This window comes from Mytilus californianus, unplaced genomic scaffold (genome assembly GCF_021869535.1).
Source record: "Mytilus californianus isolate M0D057914Y unplaced genomic scaffold, xbMytCali1.0.p SCAF_7, whole genome shotgun sequence".
NCBI classification, from domain to species: domain Eukaryota; kingdom Metazoa; phylum Mollusca; class Bivalvia; order Mytilida; family Mytilidae; genus Mytilus; species Mytilus californianus.
Window position 1 is genome coordinate 36,697,411 of NW_026262723.1, and position 22,670 is coordinate 36,720,080.

At 32.0% G+C, this 22,670-nt stretch overlaps 1 protein-coding gene across 1 annotated transcript in view; it reads right to left on the bottom strand.

Moving 5' to 3' along the window:
- Nucleotides 1–22,670, bottom strand: part of LOC127708386 (glutathione hydrolase-like YwrD proenzyme) — a 44,549-nt gene that overhangs the window by 8,535 nt on the left and 13,344 nt on the right. Inside the window, exons 5-7 of the mRNA XM_052213256.1 lie at nucleotides 22,500–22,615; nucleotides 21,592–21,832; nucleotides 17,850–18,021 (exon numbers count right to left, since the gene is read on the bottom strand). Of these exons, the coding sequence (XP_052069216.1) occupies nucleotides 17,850–18,021; nucleotides 21,592–21,832; nucleotides 22,500–22,615 (529 nt within the window). The remainder of the gene's footprint in view (nucleotides 1–17,849; nucleotides 18,022–21,591; nucleotides 21,833–22,499; nucleotides 22,616–22,670) is intronic.

A 22,670-nucleotide genomic window follows, 5' to 3' on the forward strand; every position in this document is an offset into this window, starting at 1 on the left:
TTTCAAAATAATAGACACAACTTGTATTTTACCCTTATGTTCTATTTTTAGCCATGTCGGCCGTTTTGGTTGACGGGCGGGGTCATCGAACACATTTTTCAAATAAGATACCCTAATGATGATTGTGGCCAAGTTTGGTTAAAATTGGCCCATTAGTTTCAGAGGAGAAGATTTTTGGAAAAGTTAACGACGACGACGACGGACGACGGACGCAAAGTGATTAGAAAAACTCACCTGGGCCAGGTGAGCTTAAAATGTAATCCCTCCGCTTAAGTTGAATGCAAAATTTCATAACAAATCCGAAAAATCGTTAGTGCTTGTTTCCTTTAGCAATTCAATTTGCCTCGTAGAATATTTTAGGTACCATACGCACGGCGGTTGCCGATAAAAATGTGATGGCAGTAGCTTATACTGGCACCATGTGTCATGCCAATAACGTGGCCCATTTGAAATTTATCTAGATGCAAAATATCATAGAAATAAAGGAAACAAGAAGGGAAAACATTTCTTTTTCTAGAAATCCCTAACAAGAATAACGTGATCCGTAGTGAGTAGATATATGAAGGCAGTGGTTTAGCTATCTATTTTTCAACATAGGGAAAGTTCAACTAATGATATTGACCGAATTGGTTTTTTAATGTGATTCAGGCTTATCGTTTCAGTTATTAATAAACATTCGTGTCTTGTTGGATTAAGTCAGATGAAACTCAATTGCAATGAATAATTCCCAATTAATTGCACCAATTGGGAATACAAATGTCGTCTATACTAAATAAACTTTCGTACTTTTAAAGGAACATTTAACCTGTATATTAATTCAATAACTTTCTAGTATTTCATTAATTGATATATGTCTACTTGTACATTTACAGAACATTTGAAAATCCTTCATTTCTCATTCTTAATATAACCATTTCGTGTTGATCCAGAACATTCAAATTAGAATTCAATTACAATAAACTATGTCAGTTAAAATTTTAAGACCGATAAAAACTCAAAATTACGGCATGTAGCTTAATGCACATATATTATGGTTTGAAATTCTTAAATGATCGTACAGTATCTCAAGCAATTGAACTCGGATAACAGTCATTTATAAATAAAATTGTATTCACGAAGATAAACAATAGGTATGGATATATATCATGTGGAGTTAAAGGCAATGAAACCACAACCAAACACAAGAAGAAGAAAACCGTTCGAGGTCAACATACGGTTTTCGAAGATAACACAAGAAGAAGAAAACCGTTCGAGGTCAACATACGGTCTTCTAAGATATGTAGGCGTTTATACAAAATGTTAGCTTCAAAATTCTACATAGGATTATTCATAAAGTTTTCAGAGCATAAAATTATCAAAAACTGCTATCTTCACGTGTACCAAATTCCCCAAATGACAAACACTCTTCCCGCTGTGTTGAAGACCTATTGGTGGCATTGTGCTGTTTTCTGGTCATTGTCGGGTTGTTGTCTCTTTGACACATTCCCCGTTTCCATTTTCAATTTTACTGTTAAGATATAACATTTTACAAATGACAACTAAAGAGGTTCCTGACATAGGATCGACACTTGAAAATGGGACAGACTTTTACTTTTAATCAGGTTTTTCGTATGTTATTATTGTTGTGTGATTGATTTTGGTATGCACATACTTCCCACATATATCACACACGCTTCATGTGGAATTTTGCACAGATCAAGGGTTTTTACCAACTCTTTTGTTCAAGTGCTACATATGAGTCTTGTGAAGACCGTAAGCACGTCTGATGTGCTAAATTATATGCCTGGTATCTTGGGTGAGTTTGTTTTTATATGTTTATAAGAAACAAGGGTACATTAAGATATTTTTATACTATATTTTTTCTATGGTATTCATGTTTATACGTAAAACTTATCATAAGCCAATAAAGCATTTGGGAACTGTGGACATTAACCTTTTCGGTATTCTCCGGACGTAAACTATACCCAGCATTGAGCCTGAGTCCCTTACACGGCAAAATATACCATTTTGATATTTACATTCACCTTTATTGAAATTGGTTAATATGTGCGCCTTTTGTTGATTTTATCTCGTTGATTATAGTTTTCAAGAAAAATATGCAAACCATGGGAAAATGATAATTTAAGGCTCCTACAAGGGGCTAATTGACGATTTTGTATATCCGGGTTTACTGATCTTTTAAGCTGTTTAGTTTCTTTATATCTATTATAGTTTTCATTTGTCTACGCATTATATATGTACTACTAATCCTTATGCTCAACTGTAAGATCGAATACATCGCCTAATAAAAGGGAGCTTTCTACAAAAAAATGGGAATCGTATATACAAATTTCTTGTTTTCGGTCATGAAAAAAAATATTTTGTTAAGCACTGATTCCAAAATCAAATATACAAAAGATGATATTATTATCAAAATGTTTTTTCTTTATGATCGACAGCATGTTTGCTTATTTTCATCGATTGATATCACCAGACAGTCGGTATCCCCATTAGTAGTTATTGCAGCCCCAAACTGGCCGACTTGTTTTTGTACTTATATGAAGTAGAATTTACACAAAATCGTCTCAAAGACATAAAAATAAAACAAAATTATTGCAAAGTTCTTTAGTTTCACTTTCAGATCTATGTATGATGTCCTGCAACTCAAGAACACACATTTCAGTGAGTGCTCACATTTCATTTATCCCAGTGAACATGACAATCGTGATAATTTCAAATATATAATTGTCAACCTCCCATTTCTTAGCAGTAACATACCCTCTAATTCATCGTATGGAGTTAACATAATCTTAGTTGATGAGTTACGCTCGTACATGTTCATAATATACGGACTTTAAACAGGGATGTGGTCCTTGCACAAAAACTGCTCCAATAGAGTTATAAAGAACGACTGAAATCGACACTACATAAACATTACAGTCACCATCACACATTGGTTGATCGATACAATACATCTGTGTCTGGTGACATGTTTTTGCAGTCATTAGTCTTTAGATACCAGAATAGTCGTCGAATCTGTAATTTTACGAATTGTGTTTTACACCAGATTGTGATACAATGACTTAATGTGGATTAGCATTGCGGGTGATACGTGTATAGCAGGAGACGCTTGTATCGTCGGGAAGATAGGTCTCAATATGCTTGGAGAAATGCGGGTCCCTCAGGTTTTGTTTGTTGCCTTTACTTATCTTCTTAATGGATTTTTGGCGGTACATCCTAAACTTCTGTTCACTATACAACAATTTGTAAAAACACAAAATTGGTAAAAAAAATATCTTGCTGATGAGTTGTGCAGTTTATTGACATTTCGGTTTTGTTGACTAATTTCTATATCTGGATTTGCTGATCATATTTTTTCATAAAGTTTTCAACTAAATAGGCAAAAAAAACAACAAAATAGGTAAAAGAAAAACGTCCTTTAAGGACAAAGCGCAAATATTCCAGTTTTGGTAGAATGAATCGATAAGCAATTTTGGTATAATTGTGACTTATTTGTAGAACTTATCTACGTGATTATCTTTTCTGTATACAATTTCTCTAATTCAATATATTTTTCAAGCAAAAAAGTGGTAAAAAATTTAAAACAACACGTTTAATACTTTCATGCGTCCGAAGCGCTTTTCTGGATTTAAACTTGCATTCAATTTAATACAGTAGTCGATTAACAATTTCGGTAACGTTGACTTATTTGTAGAACTTGGTTTGCTGATTTTGTTCTTCTTACAGTTTCTCTCTATCTATTGTATTGTAGATTTTTGTTTGCTGATTACTTTTCTGCTTACAGTTTCTTTCTTTCTATTGTGGTCATGTTGGTTGAATGCCAGGGGGAAAAAACATAATATCTATACCAAATATCCTAAGGATCAATCAGCCAGAGCTTGGTCGAAATTGGATTAGTTGTTTCAGAGGAGAATTGATAGTAAAACGAAAACATATTCTTATCGACAGAAACGCAAGCACAGTAAAGCCCCAATGAATCACACCAAACATCGTAATCGCGTACATATTAATTAGTATACAAAGAAAAATTTACATTCAGACTTAATGCCTATATAATATATAGTGATTTGCAGTATTTGTTTTACAGGTCGTCAGCCTTTCCCATAAGTACTCGTTTTTTCACGAAGAAATATCATTAAGAATTCCCAATGATAGACATTTTGACATAAATCTCGTTTTATAGATTGAATAATGTCAAAATTAGCTATAATTACTTAACCTTACCACAAAAAGATTAATTACCATTTAGTAGGTCTACATATTCTTGAAGCAATTTAAGTACTTAGTTCACAGTTTTTCTAATAATATTGCAGACATTAGTATTTATGACCGATATAAAAAGAGCCTCAGAATAAACTAAATCCTTTGTCTATTCAATATGTTAATATTCTTAATTTCAAGGATAACGTCTGTCTGCTGGCAGAATTTGGAAATAGTGCAATTGAAATTGACAAATGCAGCTGTATGGCAATGATAAACTCTGCATGACTCGATACATGTCAATTTTAATACATTAAATCTGCGACTTTTCTTGATTTGTTTGTTTACCCATTCAACTCAGCTTTTTATAACATTTCACCATTTATAAAAAAAACCAAAACATAACAGTACACAGATCAGAGAGAAGTTTAGAATGTTTGAAATTTGTTCAAGCGTTCCAGTGGCGGTCATGGATAAAAAAAAACAGACAAAATGCTAAGTAAATGTCAACAGATAATTTAACGTTGGCACCAAACCACCTAAACAAAGTTAAGTTTTTTTCTCTCACAAAAATGGCATGAAATATGTTAAGATAGTTTGTTGATAGTGTCAAACACATGGCATATACTAGTTCAAAGGACCACAATCCTTATTGTTCCAGTTAACAAGTATCTTTGATGAGTTTTTACAAAGGAGTTACTATATTTTTCTTACCAAACTATTGATGAAAAAGTTTTAAAAATATGATACAAAATACCAAAGAATTTAAAGGTATATCCAGAAAAGCACTTCGGGCGCACATAATTTATAAAGTGTTATTTTCATTTACTAGCAATGGGTCGATACTCGCTCCGAGTAGATTGGTAGTCGCCGATCTTGTTTTCAGGTCAGTAGTCAGTGCTTCGGCATTGACATGATTTATTACATATGTTATTAAACTTCAAAGTTTCAGAAATTAATGATTCAACTTCAACAGGCAAAGTTGACCTTACATGAATTTGACTTTTTGGTCATAAAGCTCCCAACATTTCTACGTACTAGTATTTATACATACCTGCCGTTCAAATATTTTGGGGTGTGGGCGTTGCTGATGAATATAGATACAAGTTAGCGCTTCGATCGCAAAGCGTTATTTTCATATTGTAACATATAATAACATAAACGGTACCAATTGTCGGAATGCACATCTATTAATGTCTTTTCAATTATGCTCAAGGACAAAAGATGTTGAAAGTCCAAAACCACATACAAGCATTGAAGAGCAGGCAAAATAAACAAAAAGACAAAAAGTGAAGCCAAACCCGGACAAGGGATTAGAGTTAAGCATGAGGGAGATATATTACTTAACTAAAATGATTTTGAAGTTGTAAAACAACAAATTTTGAATATTAGTACAATATCCGTATTTTTATGCCAATACCGAAATACTGGCTAATGGGTTGGTAACACCCTGGGGTACTAACAGTCAATCAGCTTGCTTATGGATTTTTTAAGTACTGAATAGCGTTTGCTTGAAACAACAATAATATTTGAAAATAGTTGGTCTTATTTATCTAGTTATTATCCCCTTATGGATGTTCTGGTCAAGCAGAATCCTTAACAACGTAAACCCATGTGATTACAAACAGGGATACAGGTAGATCTTAACGTACCTCGAGGTCAACAGACAGTCTTCAAAATTAGACTGGTGTCTTTATGATATGTCAAACTGACGAAATTAATATTAAAATTGAATGTCTCTTTTTGTAGTTTAAATAGGGTATATATTGTAATAGCGTTAAGCAAGGTACATTATGCATTAAGTGCGGAAGCACTTCAAACTATAAAAGTGCGCATAGACAACTTTTTGACCTTATTAAACTACAAAAAGACATACAGGTCGATGCCTCTGCTGGTAGACTGATAGTCCCCGAGGGCATCACCAGCCCAGTAGCCAGTACTTCGGTACTGGCATGAAAATACGGATTTTGTGTTATTCAAATTTGCTGTTACAAAATTTTGGAAATTATCTAAAATTAAGGAATGTATCTCCCTCATGCAAAGCTCTGATTCCTTGTCCGGCTTTGGCTACACTTTTTTGTCCTTTTTGGTTTATAGCTCTTCATCTGATTAATAAGCTTTGGATTGTCAAATATTTTGGCCTCGAGCATCACTGAAGAGACATTGATTGTCGAAATGCGCATCTGGTGCAGAAAAATTGGTACCGTTTATGTTATTAAATTATTATAATTATATCTAATGCTAAAACTAGTGAATAACTATTTAAGGCAATATTTCCGTTTGTCTTGTTTTTTCTTGATTTTCCTAAGCATGGTTCCAACAATCTTATAGAGAGGATATATAGTCCAGGATGTTGTGTTTTATTTGAGATGTATAATAAGCTCCAATGACACAAAAATCCAAGGACACATATAGACGAATGAAATACTAGTATAGAGGTCAACAGATACTTTAAGCAATCAACATAATTTTCATGTATTCATATAGCTCATCGATATAGTATATGCGTTGAATACTTATATGGCGTACCCTAACGTTAACATAATGCAAGGGGGCATCTTAAGTGTCAAAACAAAATTGAAAATTCCTAGAATAAACATTATTGGAATCAACATTACGACCTTGTTTTTTTCGATGTCACTTATATTTGCCAATAAGACAACTACCTCACAGAGACCACATAACGATGTAAACAATTACACGGCCTTAAACAATGAGCAAAACCGAAACCGTATACTTAGCTATAAAAATTCCCAGTAATTTCCCCAAAATTGAAACAATTAAAATTGAAAAATTATTAGTCATAAGCACAAATATGACATCAACAAACATCAACAAACATCAACCAATAAATCACAGGATCCTGACTTGGGACAGGCATATAAAATATAGAAGGATTGAGCATGTTGGTTAGCGCTCGACCTCCCCTAATCTAGGATAGAGTTCTAACAGAACAATACGAGAGCAAACTATACAAATCAGATGTAAAATTGCTAGACTGCTCAAATCCACACTAGCCATACCAAAAGAGAATGTTTCGATCTGCGAGTACTTGTAGTTACTGAAAGCTAGTTCAATTCTAAAAAAAGATGTGAATCATGTTTTCCTAGACTTAAAAGACTTAAATTGTAATTAGAACACGTCCAATTGATTTAGTATAAAGACATCAAAACAGTTTGAGAAAAGCATGGTTTTGCGCAATGCGAACATATATTTAGTAACCACATGATGTAGGATCATACGTGTTCATAGCTGATTAGCCACACATATTAAATTTTGTTTCAACAATTATTATTATTTTGGTTATATTTATATATAGTCAATTCCTTTAGGTAAATTTCCGAAGTATAATTAGACAATTCCTGTTTGATTAAATTTCTTTAAAAAGGGTTTTAAATGAGTTGGAGCAAATAAATCAGCAACCAGAAAAATGACCATTTAGTAATACATGTATAAGAAAAAATCTGTATAATAAGAGCGTGTAGAAGTGTAGAGTAGGCAGTTGAAGAATCATAACTTTTGACTGAACCGAAAGTACCACTTAAAACACGTAATCCATCTTAAACATCAAATAATTGTTACACTCCAAACAATAATTTATTCAATCAGTTGCAGATGATCTATTACAAAAAAAAAATAATAATAAGTTCTAAAATTGTAGTCAGTGATTTTGTTAAAAGTAAAGAAAAAATAGTTGCAAAACACGTACAAGTAGCCTAAATGAGACGGATTGTAAGTAGTTTAGTTAGCCACTACATAGTAAACTGAACTTTAAATGTTCAGAAGAGACCTTAATCTGAGATGTATTAACAATATGATAGTCAACTTTTTGACGCTAAGAGGAGCGCGTGGCCTTTAAAAGAGAGGTGGAAGAAACCAAAGGGATAGTCAAACTCATAAGTCGAAAACGAACTGACAATGCCATTGGCCAAAAAAGAAAAACAACCAACAGACAAACAACAGTCTACAAAACACAACATAGAAAACTAAAGACTGAAAGACTTTAAAGTAGAAGAATTAATAATTTCATTCTTTGGACATTCCGTGTTTAATTTACGTCATGCAACTACAACATTTTTGGCTGCTTAGTTGGTCGATACGAACATTAAACGATTTTCTAGTACTTGAAGATTAGTTCAAATCATAGAAATGAGAGTATTATAAACCCTTTTATTAATATCCAAATTATGTTCGAAATGTGAAATGCGATTATTCCCATTATTCAAATATATATTCAAATAAGAACCCCAAATGATTGTAATATATTATAGTTCTCTCCTTCGAACTAATTTCTATTTTTTATGATATTTTAGTACTTTTTACCAAAAGTGTATAACCTCTGTCTTGAATGATGTTAAAGTCTCCTCTGGTAACGTGGTCATAGGTGGCACATTTGAACTTCGATCTTTCACAGTCTCAAGTTGAAAGAAAATTCTTATTATATGCATGCTACTGTACCAATTTGAACCGTTTTTAAAATGCGTTTCAGTAATTCAAATGTTCGAAGAGGCGTATTTGATAGCAATAAATCTACTTATAGTCTATTAAAAAAAAATCTCTACCTACATACGAAAATATAAACACCATATTTTAATAGTATATTATCTTAAACATGTATCATGTGTATCGTGACTTACTAATTATTAGTCTGCATTAGTTGTCGTAGCATAGGATAATTATTGTCTGAATGAAACATTGATCAAATAAAAATAAAAAATCCACGCATTAAATAAATAGAGATAGTGAAGCCTAATGATTGATGTCCAATAAATAGTTTAACTACTGAAAAAAGTCTCAGAGCTAAAATATTTTGCAGAAGTCAGTTTCCTTTTTTTTAAATCAGCCACAAATCCAAAACATAAACAAATTAAAAAGTGTTCAAATGCTACTGAAATTAGTTTATTACGATAACAAAATAATTATCACGTAGCTCTGAAATTTTCCTTAATCTTTAAATGGAGGGGGGTTTAAGGTTTCAACTTGATTTTACTTAGTGAAAGAACAAATTAAGTCAAAACTCAAATATGAAAATTCAACAAAAGCAACAAAAGCAGGACAAAAGTTGCACTAACAGCAGTGTCATTTTTGAAATAAAAAAAGTCTAAAATTTGTTATCATAAAAATATGAGAAAAAAAGAAAACTTGTCATAATTAATTGTTACAATGTTTCAAAGGACAGATTAATAATTATCTAAAAGTCAATGCCAATGATATTGTTTTCTAAATACTAAATAAACAAAAACAACTTAACTGCACCTGCTGAAATAATGCAATGACCTTGATCAGACGACGTCTCTATTAATACATCATAAAGAAGACATACGCTCTATAGAAAGGTGATTTTATGTAGTAACATTTCTGCAACCGATTGATGACAGAATAGAATTAAAACTTTTATTTTCTTTCTTCTAGTGTCACAATGATCATTAAAGGCATTAAATTTTATAAGAAAAAAGATCTTATATGCTAAAAAGCTTAAAATAATTTTCTCAATATTTTCTTCGTGCGTATTACACTCTATCAAATGTCTATGGTAATGCATTTAAACAATGCTAATAAAAGGTTGAACACAAAAGAAATAAACAAATTTTTGAATATTCAATCAAGATTTTTAAATCTTTACATAAAAGAAAATCCGTACACCATGGATAAAGAAGATATTCAAACGTTAATTTATAAATAATAAAAGAAAATGGTTGAGATTTTGTCGTTTTTTAATATTCTAATGTCACAATGACCATTGTTCTTAATGAAGGTAAATCCATTGAAAATTAACAAACAATGTCAAAAACCAACAAATGCTTAGTTCATTCAATCTGACTTATCACAATCACTAAATGTGGTGGGGTTATCATGCTTCACGTGCACACAAATCTCCCACTTTCCCTTTTCCCTATCTAAATTGTGTGTCGTAAAAGTAAAACAAACAATAAAAACCTGCACTGTCCAGCTACCAATAAGATAATCACTTACATGATCAAGGAGATAAAAAAAAACAGCATATAATTTGGAATGCATCGTCAAATTATACTCGCATCTACTAGAGGTAAGCTTATGAAGCCACTGCTGCTGGTTGAATACCGTCACTATAAAATTTAGTTACATAACTCTTGACAGGGTTTATGAAGTCTTATCATATAATTTTATTAAAATTGGCGAGTATTTTTGAGAGGCTAGTAAATAAATGAATTCTCATATATATATATATATATATATATATATATATATCAGTCAATGTTTTAGGTCTATTTACCAATTACAACCGGTTTTAGTAGAAAACTAATAACATGAGTATCTTACTAGGAACATCTTACTAACAGACAATATGCTCATAACTACAGAAAACAATTTTAGTAATGATTTAAAAGTCTGTGATATGTGCATATTACCCTATAAAAGTAACTTTTATGTTCATACGACATGAACAAGAATTACTCAGTTAAAATTATAAGTACTTTATCTATGGAGAAAAAAAATTGTTTAAACAAATTAAGATATACTGAAATATATCCTCTTAAATAATCGGTTTTGTTTAATTTCAGGAGTTATCCCCCCCCCCCCCCCCCCCGAGTTTTGGATGACAGAAACTATAGAATTCCCTTCTATTGCAGCCTGGTTTGAGACATACATTAGCATTTCAACTCTTCGAAGAACGCTAGGTTAGTTCATCAAATATGCCTTGTCCCAATATCAACATCCATATATCGTAATCAGTTGATTCAAGATTGCCTCTTCCACTTTTATGGTTACATAGTCTAGTATTCAGTGTGCTTGAAATTGATAATACGTAAATTTTCAGTTACGTTTGGAGATGACATTTTTTTCTAGGTATATATGTTCAATTTGATTATTGTATACAATTTAATGTTTGTCGGGCAAATATATAGCAATCTCATGACTGTTATATATATGGGTATAAATTAAATGTATATTACTTATCACTTTTTACATTCTGTATGGTGTAGTGTTCCTTTTCAGCTACTCAAAATAAGGTGATACACTCCGGGAAGAAACATTCTCCAGCACAATAAGGAAGGTCCTTGGACGTTCGTATTGTATTAACAATCAGCCACGTCTAGTATAGTTAAGGACTTAATTTTACAATTTTTTGATGGTGAGATGATGGTGTTCAAATTGATTAATCTTATGGGTTATAACCTTTCTCATTAAGCAATAACTTTTAATTGTTTTCCAAACTATAATCAAATAAGAGCAATTTGGTCTGCTTCTGGCAATGTCTGAATTAGATATATAGACACCAGAATAATCGGTGGTCTGTTAATAAACTCTTATGTCTTATCACCTATTGTGAAATGGTTGGATAGATACCAGGCTTAAATATGTGTACACCAGACGAGCATTTCGTTTAAATAGGACCCATTAATGACGCTCGAATAAAAAAAGAAAAAAGGCCAAATAAAGAACGATGTTGAGCAGCTTAGGTAATCTATATCAGGGGTAGAAATCCTTGGTTTTTGGAAATAATTCACAGTTTTGTAAACAGTTAATTTTTAAATAATTATGACCATGTCAATGATTATTCACGTCAACACAAAAGTGCTGCCTTCTAGGCTGGTGATACCATCCGGGGTGAGACATTCACCAGCAGTGGCATCCACCCAGTGGTTATAAAGAATTATAAAAATAAGAGGATTTGGTATGATTGCCAATGAGACAACTCTCAACCAGAAACTCATTATAGATACCAGGCTTAAATTTTGTATAAAAGACTCATCAGTGATGTTCTAATCAAAAAAGTTAAAAAGGCAAAAAAGAACGAAGTTGAAGAGCATTGAGGACCTAAAACTATGAAAAGTTATGCCAAAGAAAGCTGATTGTCAGAAGTACTATAGAAGTTAGGGGAAATGTTACATTATTACTTATAAAAAATGCTAGTGTATGCCGAAGGCCATCAGTTAAGACCTTCATTTTATAATCAGTTTATAGTAAAAAATAATTAGAACTTGTCAATGGCCTTTAATGATTCATTTGAAAAATGACTAAACAAATATAAATTGATTAAAAGCAAAATTCCTGGAATAATTATATTACTATAAACATGACAAAATTGTGTAAGATGACGCAGACTAAAGTCTCATTTATTATTAGATTTGAATAGTTTAATATCCGAAAGAAATTACATAACCTTTTTAAAAAAAAAAGAGTTTTGTATTGAATAACTCGTGACCATTAGAATATCATCATACATTTATTTGCATAGAAATGATCCTTAAGGGCACATGATAAGTTTTGTAATATCGTGTAACATACCGAACAACTTAACACAAAATTATGAAATTCTAATGAAATAAAAGATAAAGTCAAAATATGTTTTAAGGAATTTGTGTCAAAATGAAATGCAAAATGAATTACAAGTTTGTGTTCCTTCGAAGTAACTGTTGTGGTTGTATAGTCTGTTTATACTAATTGTATTTTTAACAGACCGTCATTTGAAACTTATCTTTTGATAAAAACTATTATATTTTGGAAGTTTGGTGGTAAACAAATGCGCAATTGTTAAAGTGAAACTCCTATATACATTGCACCCCTACAAATATTTGATAGAAAAGAAAAAAGACTGGTTTGAAGCTTAAGTTTCCATCAGAGATGAACCTGCGAAATCATTTGGAATGGTTTAATCATACAACAACAGAGTGGGTTGACTTTAAGCGAAATACAGGAGAAAGGATTAGGAACACTGAATTTTCAATTTTAAGTACGTCAAATGAAGTCAATTTATACAAAAGATAGATAATATAACTCCGAATTTCCTTGTGCGAATTGAACAACGATCACGATCGCCTGTTATCAGACAGAGTTGAATCCTCTCTGCTACGGAACTAGACAATCATCTACTGGTTAAAAGGATTTCAAGCAATGGTGTAATCAGTTTCACTTTCCCCCATACATAACAGATTCAAATATAAGGAATAAAAATCAATAACGTAGGCTAAAACACAATGTTTTCATATAATTAATCAATGACTAAATACAACCTGAATAGCTGTTGAATAGCCAAAAACTTTGGATTTGAACTAAATTTTTGGTGTCAAACAATCGGGTGGTACAAACGGTTAAGAAGTAATATTGATTTCATTCGGGGATAAATACTAAAAATTGAATAAAATGTATTAAGATGGGGGTTTTGGACACACAATGAAGTAATTATCACTTCGGATATACAGTTATCATTTAGACCTTTTTATGGCTACAAATGTTCTCCCAGTTGGTTCAATAAAGCAACTTTGTACAAATAAATACTAAGTGGGGGTATTAAACAAAAAAAATTCGTAAGGGTTCCGCGGAACCCAGTGTCTCGCCTACTTTTTCTGTTAATCGCAGGCTCAACAAAAATGAGGAAGGAAATCAATAAAAATATTCCTCTTGATACTATCTTTTAACTTTAACTGTAGACTGAATGTAATGTTAACTGGAAAAAAACAAAATTTCCTTCTAGATACTAGCATTTGATCATAAACAAGCTTCTGTCCAAGTTTGGTACAAATCCAAAATAGTTTAAGAAAGTTATTAAAATTTTAAAAACTTTAACCACAGAGTGAATGTAATATTTCCCAGCAGAAAAACTAAGTCCATTTATAAGTAAAATACGGAAAAAATGGAATTTTATTTTTACAAAATTTACTTCTGGATACTATCTTATGATTATAAACAAGCTTCTGTCCAAGTTTGGTAGAAATCCAGGATAGTTTAAGAAAGTTATTAAAATTTCAAAAACTTTAACCACAGAGTGAATATTTGTGGACGCCGCCGACGACAACGACGACGACGACGACGACGACGACGACGACGACGACGGAATGTAGGATCGCTATGTCTCGCTTTTTCGACTAAAGTCGAAGGCTCGACAAAAATGATGTCAGACAAACATTCACGAACTGATAATTTTCGTTGTCAATAACATGATTGACATCATGTACTGTTATAGTTTAGAATGTCTCAGAAAAATGAATTTCTTAAGAAAAAAAACCTTGTTACAAAAGATTACTTTTATCTATAACTATAAATTGCGCCAAAAGCATTCAAGCTTACGTCATCACACAGTAAATACTTTAACATAGAGGAAACGAATGTTTTTTTTCTAACAATGGATTTTTACTAATCTAAAAAAAATAATTAGTGTTCTTCAAAAACATTTTTCTTTCAGATCGAGAATTCATATTTCAGAGATATTATTGATTTAATACACATTTTTGAACTAAAAAAAAAATATGAAAAATTATAATTATTTTCATAGAAAAAAAATAAGAGAAAATACATCTCAATAAATCTTTTAAATATGCATCATTAACAGTTTTTAAGCAAAAAGGAAACTATTATTAGCCATGTAAATAGATTTATTATTCGGAAAATTTTCATGATAGCGTTATCATTGTTCAATTTCAAAGCCCAAAACCTAATATAAACGTCAGAGAGCTGATACAATGAAAAAGGACCAAAAGTAAAGCCAAACCTAGACAATACTCATTTAAAAAAGACCATTTAGATGCGTATATGCTCACTTTGAAAATGTATTTATCGTTAATGGTGCTAGAAAATACAGCAGTTTCAAAACAGGAAGAGTAATAAATCCAAAAATAAAATCAAACCAAGGGTAAACACATCTTTTCATTCGTATATGATATTCTATCGTGTATGTTAGTTGTCATAGACCAACGATAACGAGATGTGGTGTGTGTGTGGTGTGTATGGAAATAGGTATTCACTTTTTTTTCATAAACAACAATCCTAGAATTGCAAGCGAATCAGGGAACATATATGTTTTGTCAAGAACATGAAAATAAAAAGAAAATGCATTTCAAATTTAATTCACTTTAAATTGTTTTAACATGGTTATATATAGACTATCGAGTGTGTTACGTTATTTCTACTCTAGAGACAGTTAATTTTAAAAATCTAACGTGAGGCTTATTGAGCGCTTTAAATTTTTTTTTTAAAATGAGACGAAATTGCTGGACGTTTTGATCGACAATAAATCAGTTGAGTTTGTGTATTGATTTTCAACAGTATGTCGTCGGTACTCCAATGGGTATTAATTGTGCATTCCTAAAGCACCTGAGATCACCCCCAGTTTTTGGTGGGGTTCGTGTTGCTTAGACTTTAGTTTTCTATGTTGTGTCATCTGTACTATTATTTGTCTGTTTGTCTTTTTATTTTGGCCATGGCGTTGTCAGTTTGTTTTCGATCTATGAGTTTGAATGTCCCTCATATTTGTACGCATATGCTACATCACGAATTGGTTGACTGATACGATGCGTCTGTGTCTCAATTCTCTGGTGACATGATTTCGATGTGTTATATCTTTGGGTACCAGTTTAGTCGTCTGATGTTTTATATCTTTGGGTACCAGTTTAACCGTCTGATGTGTAACTATTCCAATTGTTTCCTTTTCCCTATTGTGATATTTTGACTGACTTTGGTTTCGCATAGAAGGAGACGCTTAACCTGTCTATGCACCCTGTCTCGCTCCTTTTGGAGTTCATGCGAATCCCTCAGTTTTGTTTTGTTCCCTTGGTGTATATCTTCATAATTGATTTACGGAATTGACTATTGGTAAACCACTGATGCCTAAATTTAAAACAGTAATCTACCCGAATTATTTAATCTATAAATACGTTATTTCCTGCAAAGTTATCTAACATATATCTCGATGTGCCCCGTGGTTTTCTTAATGTTTGTACTGTTTTTGCACGCTTAAGTGTGATTGTCGGGCTAAATTATGACAAAAATTGTTTGATTTCTTTGCCAGATTTACTTTAATGATATTACTCCATCGCTTTGTTTTTAAATTCAGTTGTGGTGTGATGGTCAAATTGCAAATAATTCCGATCAAGTCGTTGCTAAGGGCCGTCTTAAACTTGCAGTGAAGTGAGAGTTATGTTCCGTGTTGAATGCCTCATTGTGACTTTGAGATGAAGAACAGCAAAGAAAGCGCTGTAACTTTGCTTTTTGTGTTTTTGCTCTGCATGTATTGATTTTGAGTCATGGATGGAATCCCTATATCCATTCACACGACGCATGCATCAAATTAAACGTCCTCAACTTGACCGATGAAATCAGCACCTCGAAGCTCCTGTTATTACACAGTTAACACATTTTGTTTCTTTGAATTGTGTATTATTCTGTCATGACAAAAAAAAAACATGTCTCTACACTTCCAGCCAATAACCGGAGATTATTTGTCAAACTTCATGTTCTCGTCAGATCTAGATATATAGAACTAAATCTACGTTTACAAGGTACGATTTTTCATCCGATTTAATATCGCCACCAATATAAATGTGTTCACTATTGTCTCTTAATGTTTTCAAACCTTTTTTTTTTAATTCAGTTTCACTTCATATTCATTTTATATCACCTATGTCATGTTAATCGTTTCGATATTGCCTGTTGGTGTTGTTTGGTAAATCAACGAATTAATTATCCAACCCAGTTAAGTTCATTTCGACTAGTACACGTGGTTAGTTCATTCATTTCATATCCCTTCGGCTTCCACTTTAAACATTACACTTTAAATGAACTATGATCATGATTGATCTATTATAGAGTCAAGATCACAGAAGTCTTATTTCAAGTGTTCTGCCCCTAGGTATAATTTTATTAGACTTCATTATTTCGTAAAAAAAAATATGATAAGGGACAGTTTGTCCTTAAGTTACAACAATTATTTACTTGATTCAGAGACAATTTACCTTAAAATTATATAAAACTACCTTTGATGTGATTCAAATTGAAAGAAAATTATAGTTAAGAAAAATGAAATAGTCCGCGTGTACTTTTCTAAACTGTTTCGTGGTCTATTTTTACTGCATCATAAATGATCAAAGATTAATTTTTACGAGAAACATTACAGATTCGCTGCTGTAAAATATTTTGAAGCTATTCAAAAGTCTGCGGCGTCTGTATCTCCTAAAAGTAACTCTTTGTGTTAATGCAAGGTTGAATTAAAATCAGCTTCACAAGAATGTATTCCAGCAAACCATGCAATATAGTTTCATTAGAATTCATAACACATCTTTAAGTTGTAAAATGTTCCCACGACAGGAGGCGGGAAAAAAAACCCATCACCACAAAAAGGAAAATTGATGATTTCAAAGTTGAAAGGAACACTTTTGTCCGAAAATTAGTATCAGTTATAACATTTTGTATTACGAAAATTTATATGTCTATTAAAACGGAAAATATGGACTGTTATTATTAGCGCATTAAGCTGGAATTTTCTTTTGGTAAATTTATACACAATACTTAAGCTTGATATCATCTGACAAGGAAGAAATCACTTAATACTAAAAAAAAAAATGGGTTTTTTTCAAAATTTGTTTAAAAGAATATTAAAGACATACGTTATACCTATGCACATTGGACAATATATATATTGCATAACACATCCACATTGAAATTAATCAACAATTTTAAACACATAACATTGTATACACGTACAATGTACATGCGTCAAAAGCACCGTCCGATATTGTTGGCGTTTCCTCGTCGTAAAACCAGAAACGGACGGTAATTATGGAAAATTGACCATATGGATAATGATAACATTATTTCAAACTAAATATATCTGAAGTTTAATTATATATACCTGAAATAATTTTTGGGGCTATAAGATATTGAAAAATATAAACCTGTTTGGATTTATTAGAGATCTTCTTTGTTCAGCATATTCTTTACTTAATAATTGTGAGATTGGGACGTCAACCACACTTGCATCAGCACAGTACCATGTTGTGTCAGCAAATCCCAATTTAATAGCTTCAATCACATGATGTAAATATTGAGTAGAGTTCACTCCCATCTCTGAATAATATTAAAACACAAAAAGTAAAAAATCTAGCATTTCAGTAATAATTATTTAAGTCAATTTTAAACATTACTACACAAAATTCTGACCAAGAAAATCATTAAAATTTCCACATTGTATTTCTTCAAAATCTTTATTTAATTATGAAATTTTCACACTGACGATCTTCGTAAATTGTGTTGTATATTCAATTACCTTTTTGTAATGGAATCCCGCTCAAAGCATGTTTTTTTTCGGATAGTTGAGTGATTTATGTATTACTAATAGATGAAAGTCAACATAACTATCCATGATTAGCAATACATACATGTAGCATAGAGTGGGGCAAAGTTTAATAAATTAAGATGATATTCTAACATTCTGATATTCTGACGCCACAATGACGTCGTAATGCGCATGGTATCTCGCTAATTTGAATGAGAATTCTAGTCACTTCGGCACCTGGTTAAACTGGCACCCAGTATAGTCAATTTGGCACCTAGGCAAATAGGGATCTGGTTAATTCGACACCCAAGGTAGTTATTTCGACACCCATGATTATTATTATGCTTTGCAAGTAAACTTTTGAAGAATCCGGTTTTTTTTTGCATATTTTTTAAGATATTTTCGCTGAAGGTGTCAACGTATATTTGAGACGCATAACAGAAGTTCCAATGGAAACTTTGTTATAAAAAATGCCATACTATCTGTTCCTACTGGAACGCATATTATCAAGGAACTTCCATTTCATGACAACTGTACATTGCTAGTAAACATACAAAATTGGTGCCATGCAGCGTCATTAATTTTATATAAGTAGACAGGAAATGCAGAAAAACAATTTAAATTACAATGATTAAATCTGTTTTATCCTCATAAAATTATGGTGATTAAACAATAGCTTGGGTAATGGCTTCTTTGTTTAATTTAAGTCATTTAAATTATAAAACATGAAAAACTACATGAAAATGTTTAAAACAACAAGCGGGTTATTATTTATAATTAATACCATATTTTTTTTAAATGATACCCAATTAAACTTAATTAATAAAATATGAGAAAACTTCAAACAGGAAATAACTGATTATTTTTTATTGTGTATTCTAACTGCTTAATTACATGCGCTGACTTTTTTAACGATGTAGGAAATGTATCTTGTTTTATTAACCTCTGCAATTGTACGTTATGCAAAAAAAAAAAATATATAAAAAGACCGAAAAACTATTCTCCCCATACCCCAAATAAAAAGGAAAAAAAAGGTAAAAAATATATTTGATGCCAAATTCACTAACCAAATGCCGAAATAACTTTAAATAGGTGCCGATTTTACTGGATGCGGATTTGACCAGGTGCCGATTTGACCTTATCTATAGGTGCTGAATTAACCAGGTGCCGATTTGACTTGTACCCTTTGAGTGAATGTGTAAAATGAATTGTAAAAATAAGACTTTTTTTGTATAATTTATCTAATTTGGTGTTATTATTAGCTTTTCCAGAGGCTCTAAAAGCATGAAAAGCACCCCTGGAAAGTTTACACTTTAATTGCTCGCGAAGGAAAAAACTTCTGAAGATGGTTTTGTTTTCGTTAGTCCCTTTAAGGATGTAGTTAGGTGAAATTAAAAAAAAATCTAGAATTTAGAATTGATACTATAAGTCAGAAGAGCATTAGAAAAGGAACAAAATAAGCTAAACATATTGATAGGTTATGGAACTCCTTTTTGAGATATTTGATTTTTAAAAAATGGCGGGAAAAGGATGACTCAGACTTTTACCTTATATTTAGCATTGGCAAAATTTGGGTCTCAAATCTTAAGAAAAGAAATCTAGAATCTGCTGTAATTTTGGTAATTAAGTTTTTGTGAGCTATGAAGTCATCTATGAAAAGAAAAGTGGGTGATATGGGGCAAAATATTTTACCCTGTATCGTAGGAAAAAACCAAAGGAGTCTGAACATCTGACAAAAATCCCTAAACCTGACCTGACTACATCCTTAAGTTTCAAAACTGTTTGCTTCTCAGTTGAGAAAACCTTTGAAAAGGCAATCAGAATAAAAAATGTCCTGTGGCGACGATTAAAAGCAAATGAAGACCATTCGTATCTAAGCTTTGTTTCTACAAATAGATATAAGAAGATGTGGTATGAGTGCCAATGAGACAACTCTCCATCCAAGTCAAAATTTATAAAAGTAAACCATTATAGGTCAAAGTACGGTCTTCAACACGGAGCCTTGGCTCACACCGAACAGCAAGGTATAAAGGGCCCCAAAAATTACTAGTGTAAAACCATTCAAACGGGAAAACCAACGGTCTAATCTATATAAAAAACGAGAAACGAGAAACACTTATGAACCACATCAACAAACGACAGCTACTGAACATCAGATTCCTGACTTAGGACAGGTGCAAACAATTACAGCGGGTTTAAACGTTTTAATGGTACCAAACCTTCACCCTTATCTGAAACAATAGTGTAACATCACAACATAGAAAGACACACCATAACATATCAATTGAAATGGCTTAACTCAATCAAAAGACATATTAACACCAGTGAACATACCCTGAACAAATAAATTTTATCTATGATACAATGTAAATACAAAATAAATAAACTAAGGGAAGAATAATTAAAGTAACATGTTATACCGCTGTGAAATGTTAATACAAAGTCTTTTTACAACCAGTTTAAGTATATCCAGAGAAGATAGACATGGAATTTTCTAAAGTGATTCAACTTGCCACCATTGCAGCCATATTTTTAACTTGATCAAAATCGGATTTTATTCGAATCGAATTGTTGATGTAGTTTGTTGGTGGGTTAAAATAAACTCATCATAGATACCAGGATTACAATTTTGTCAGCCAGACGCGCGATTCGTCCACACAAGACTAATCAGTGACGCTCGAATAAAAAAATTGAAAAGGCAAAATAAAGTACGAAGTTGAAGAGCATTGAAGATAAATAGTCCGAAAGGTTTTGTAAATACAGCTAAGGTAGTCTTTTCTTAACGTAAGCTTCATATTATCATCATAAGAAAACTATACAAAAGAAAAAATATAAACCTCATTATGTTAGTCAATTTTACAGACATTGATTCAGTTAATGACATTAAACAGAACTGTCAATATATTTACAGTGAGAAAGTGGGAAAGACAGCGTCTGTGAGATATGTTTTTGACGTCATAGACTTGTCTTGCATGTATTTACTGCTTAGTACTTTATTCGGTCGAAACGACTTTCATGCAAATGTTACTATGAACATTTGCACCAAAATTGATAGCAGTCGCCTACAGTGGTTGAAGTTCCAGAGTTTTCGAAAAGTGATTGTCCGAAGGTTTTGACCACAAAAAATTGCAAAGGACCGACACAATTTTGGAATTTTGCAATAGAAATAATAGTGAGGACCAGCAGATTTTCTTCAAGGACAAACAGGGAAAAAAAGATTTCGAGAATTCTGGGCCCTGGTTCATGTGAAGATACGACAAACAATAAATATAGCAACACTCAAATAATAAGTTTAAAAATAGAATATAAGATAATTATCCAAATCCATTTTATTATTCCCTTTTCGCTCTAGATAAACTTACCCTTAAGATCAATGCTCTCTAACAAATTTAATGCAATAAGCGCACACATTCCCTGTCCATTAGGAGGGATTTCCCATACCCTGTATCCTTTGTAAGATACACTTATCGGATCTTCAAAAGTTGACACGTGGTTCTTCAGATCATCTTTATTCATAACTCCGCCATGTTCCTGTACGATGCTTGATATTGAACTACCTATTCTTCCATCATAAAACCCTTTCTTCCCATGCGTACCTACTTCCTGTAAAAAGACATCTCAAAATAGTCTGCTGATAGTTTTTAGAGAAATATTTATAAAACAAAGTTTATACTAAAAATGGATTTTGTGGTACATCAAATACATATGCTGCGTATAGAAATATCATTACCAATTGACACCTGTTCATGACATCGTATTACCCAAAACAAGTCAATAATGTTGACAAAAATGTGCAGAAGGGGGGTAAAACTACTGTAATTCAACCCATTGGTAAGACCATTGTAACAAAAAAATGTATATGTTTATTTTGTATTTCATGACAATTCATACGTGTATGACTACGTGAGTTAAGAAACTTAATTGTGTTCTCTGTAAAATTCCAATATTCGATTCATGAGCCTAAGCAGACATACTTTGATTTTATATCTTAAGTTGAAGAAACATTGAACACAACTATTAAAAAAACACTACACAAAAAAAACTAAAGATTGAGTAACAGGAGACCCACCATAATCCGGGGTGAAAACATGATGTTGAATCATCCGAAAGAAAAGCAGGTATTCGTTCTCGAACTTAGCCCGGTTGCATATAAACTGTTATTACATACAAGTACATTGCTGTACAATTGAAACAAAAGTTATGCAAAATTGGTAAACATATATTTTAAAAACATAAGATTTACTAAATAGTCAATTTTAATGATAAATACCCGAAAAGTTTTTGCTAAATGCGGTAAACGTATCACTTCTCCCGTCATTGGTGCTCTCCCTTGTATTAACATGTCTTTTCCATGTTTATTTTTACTGTTGGTGAGCAGATGTGATCCTAAAAGAATACAATTTCATAAGACGTTAGTCCCAGAAAAAAGAGAACAAGCACG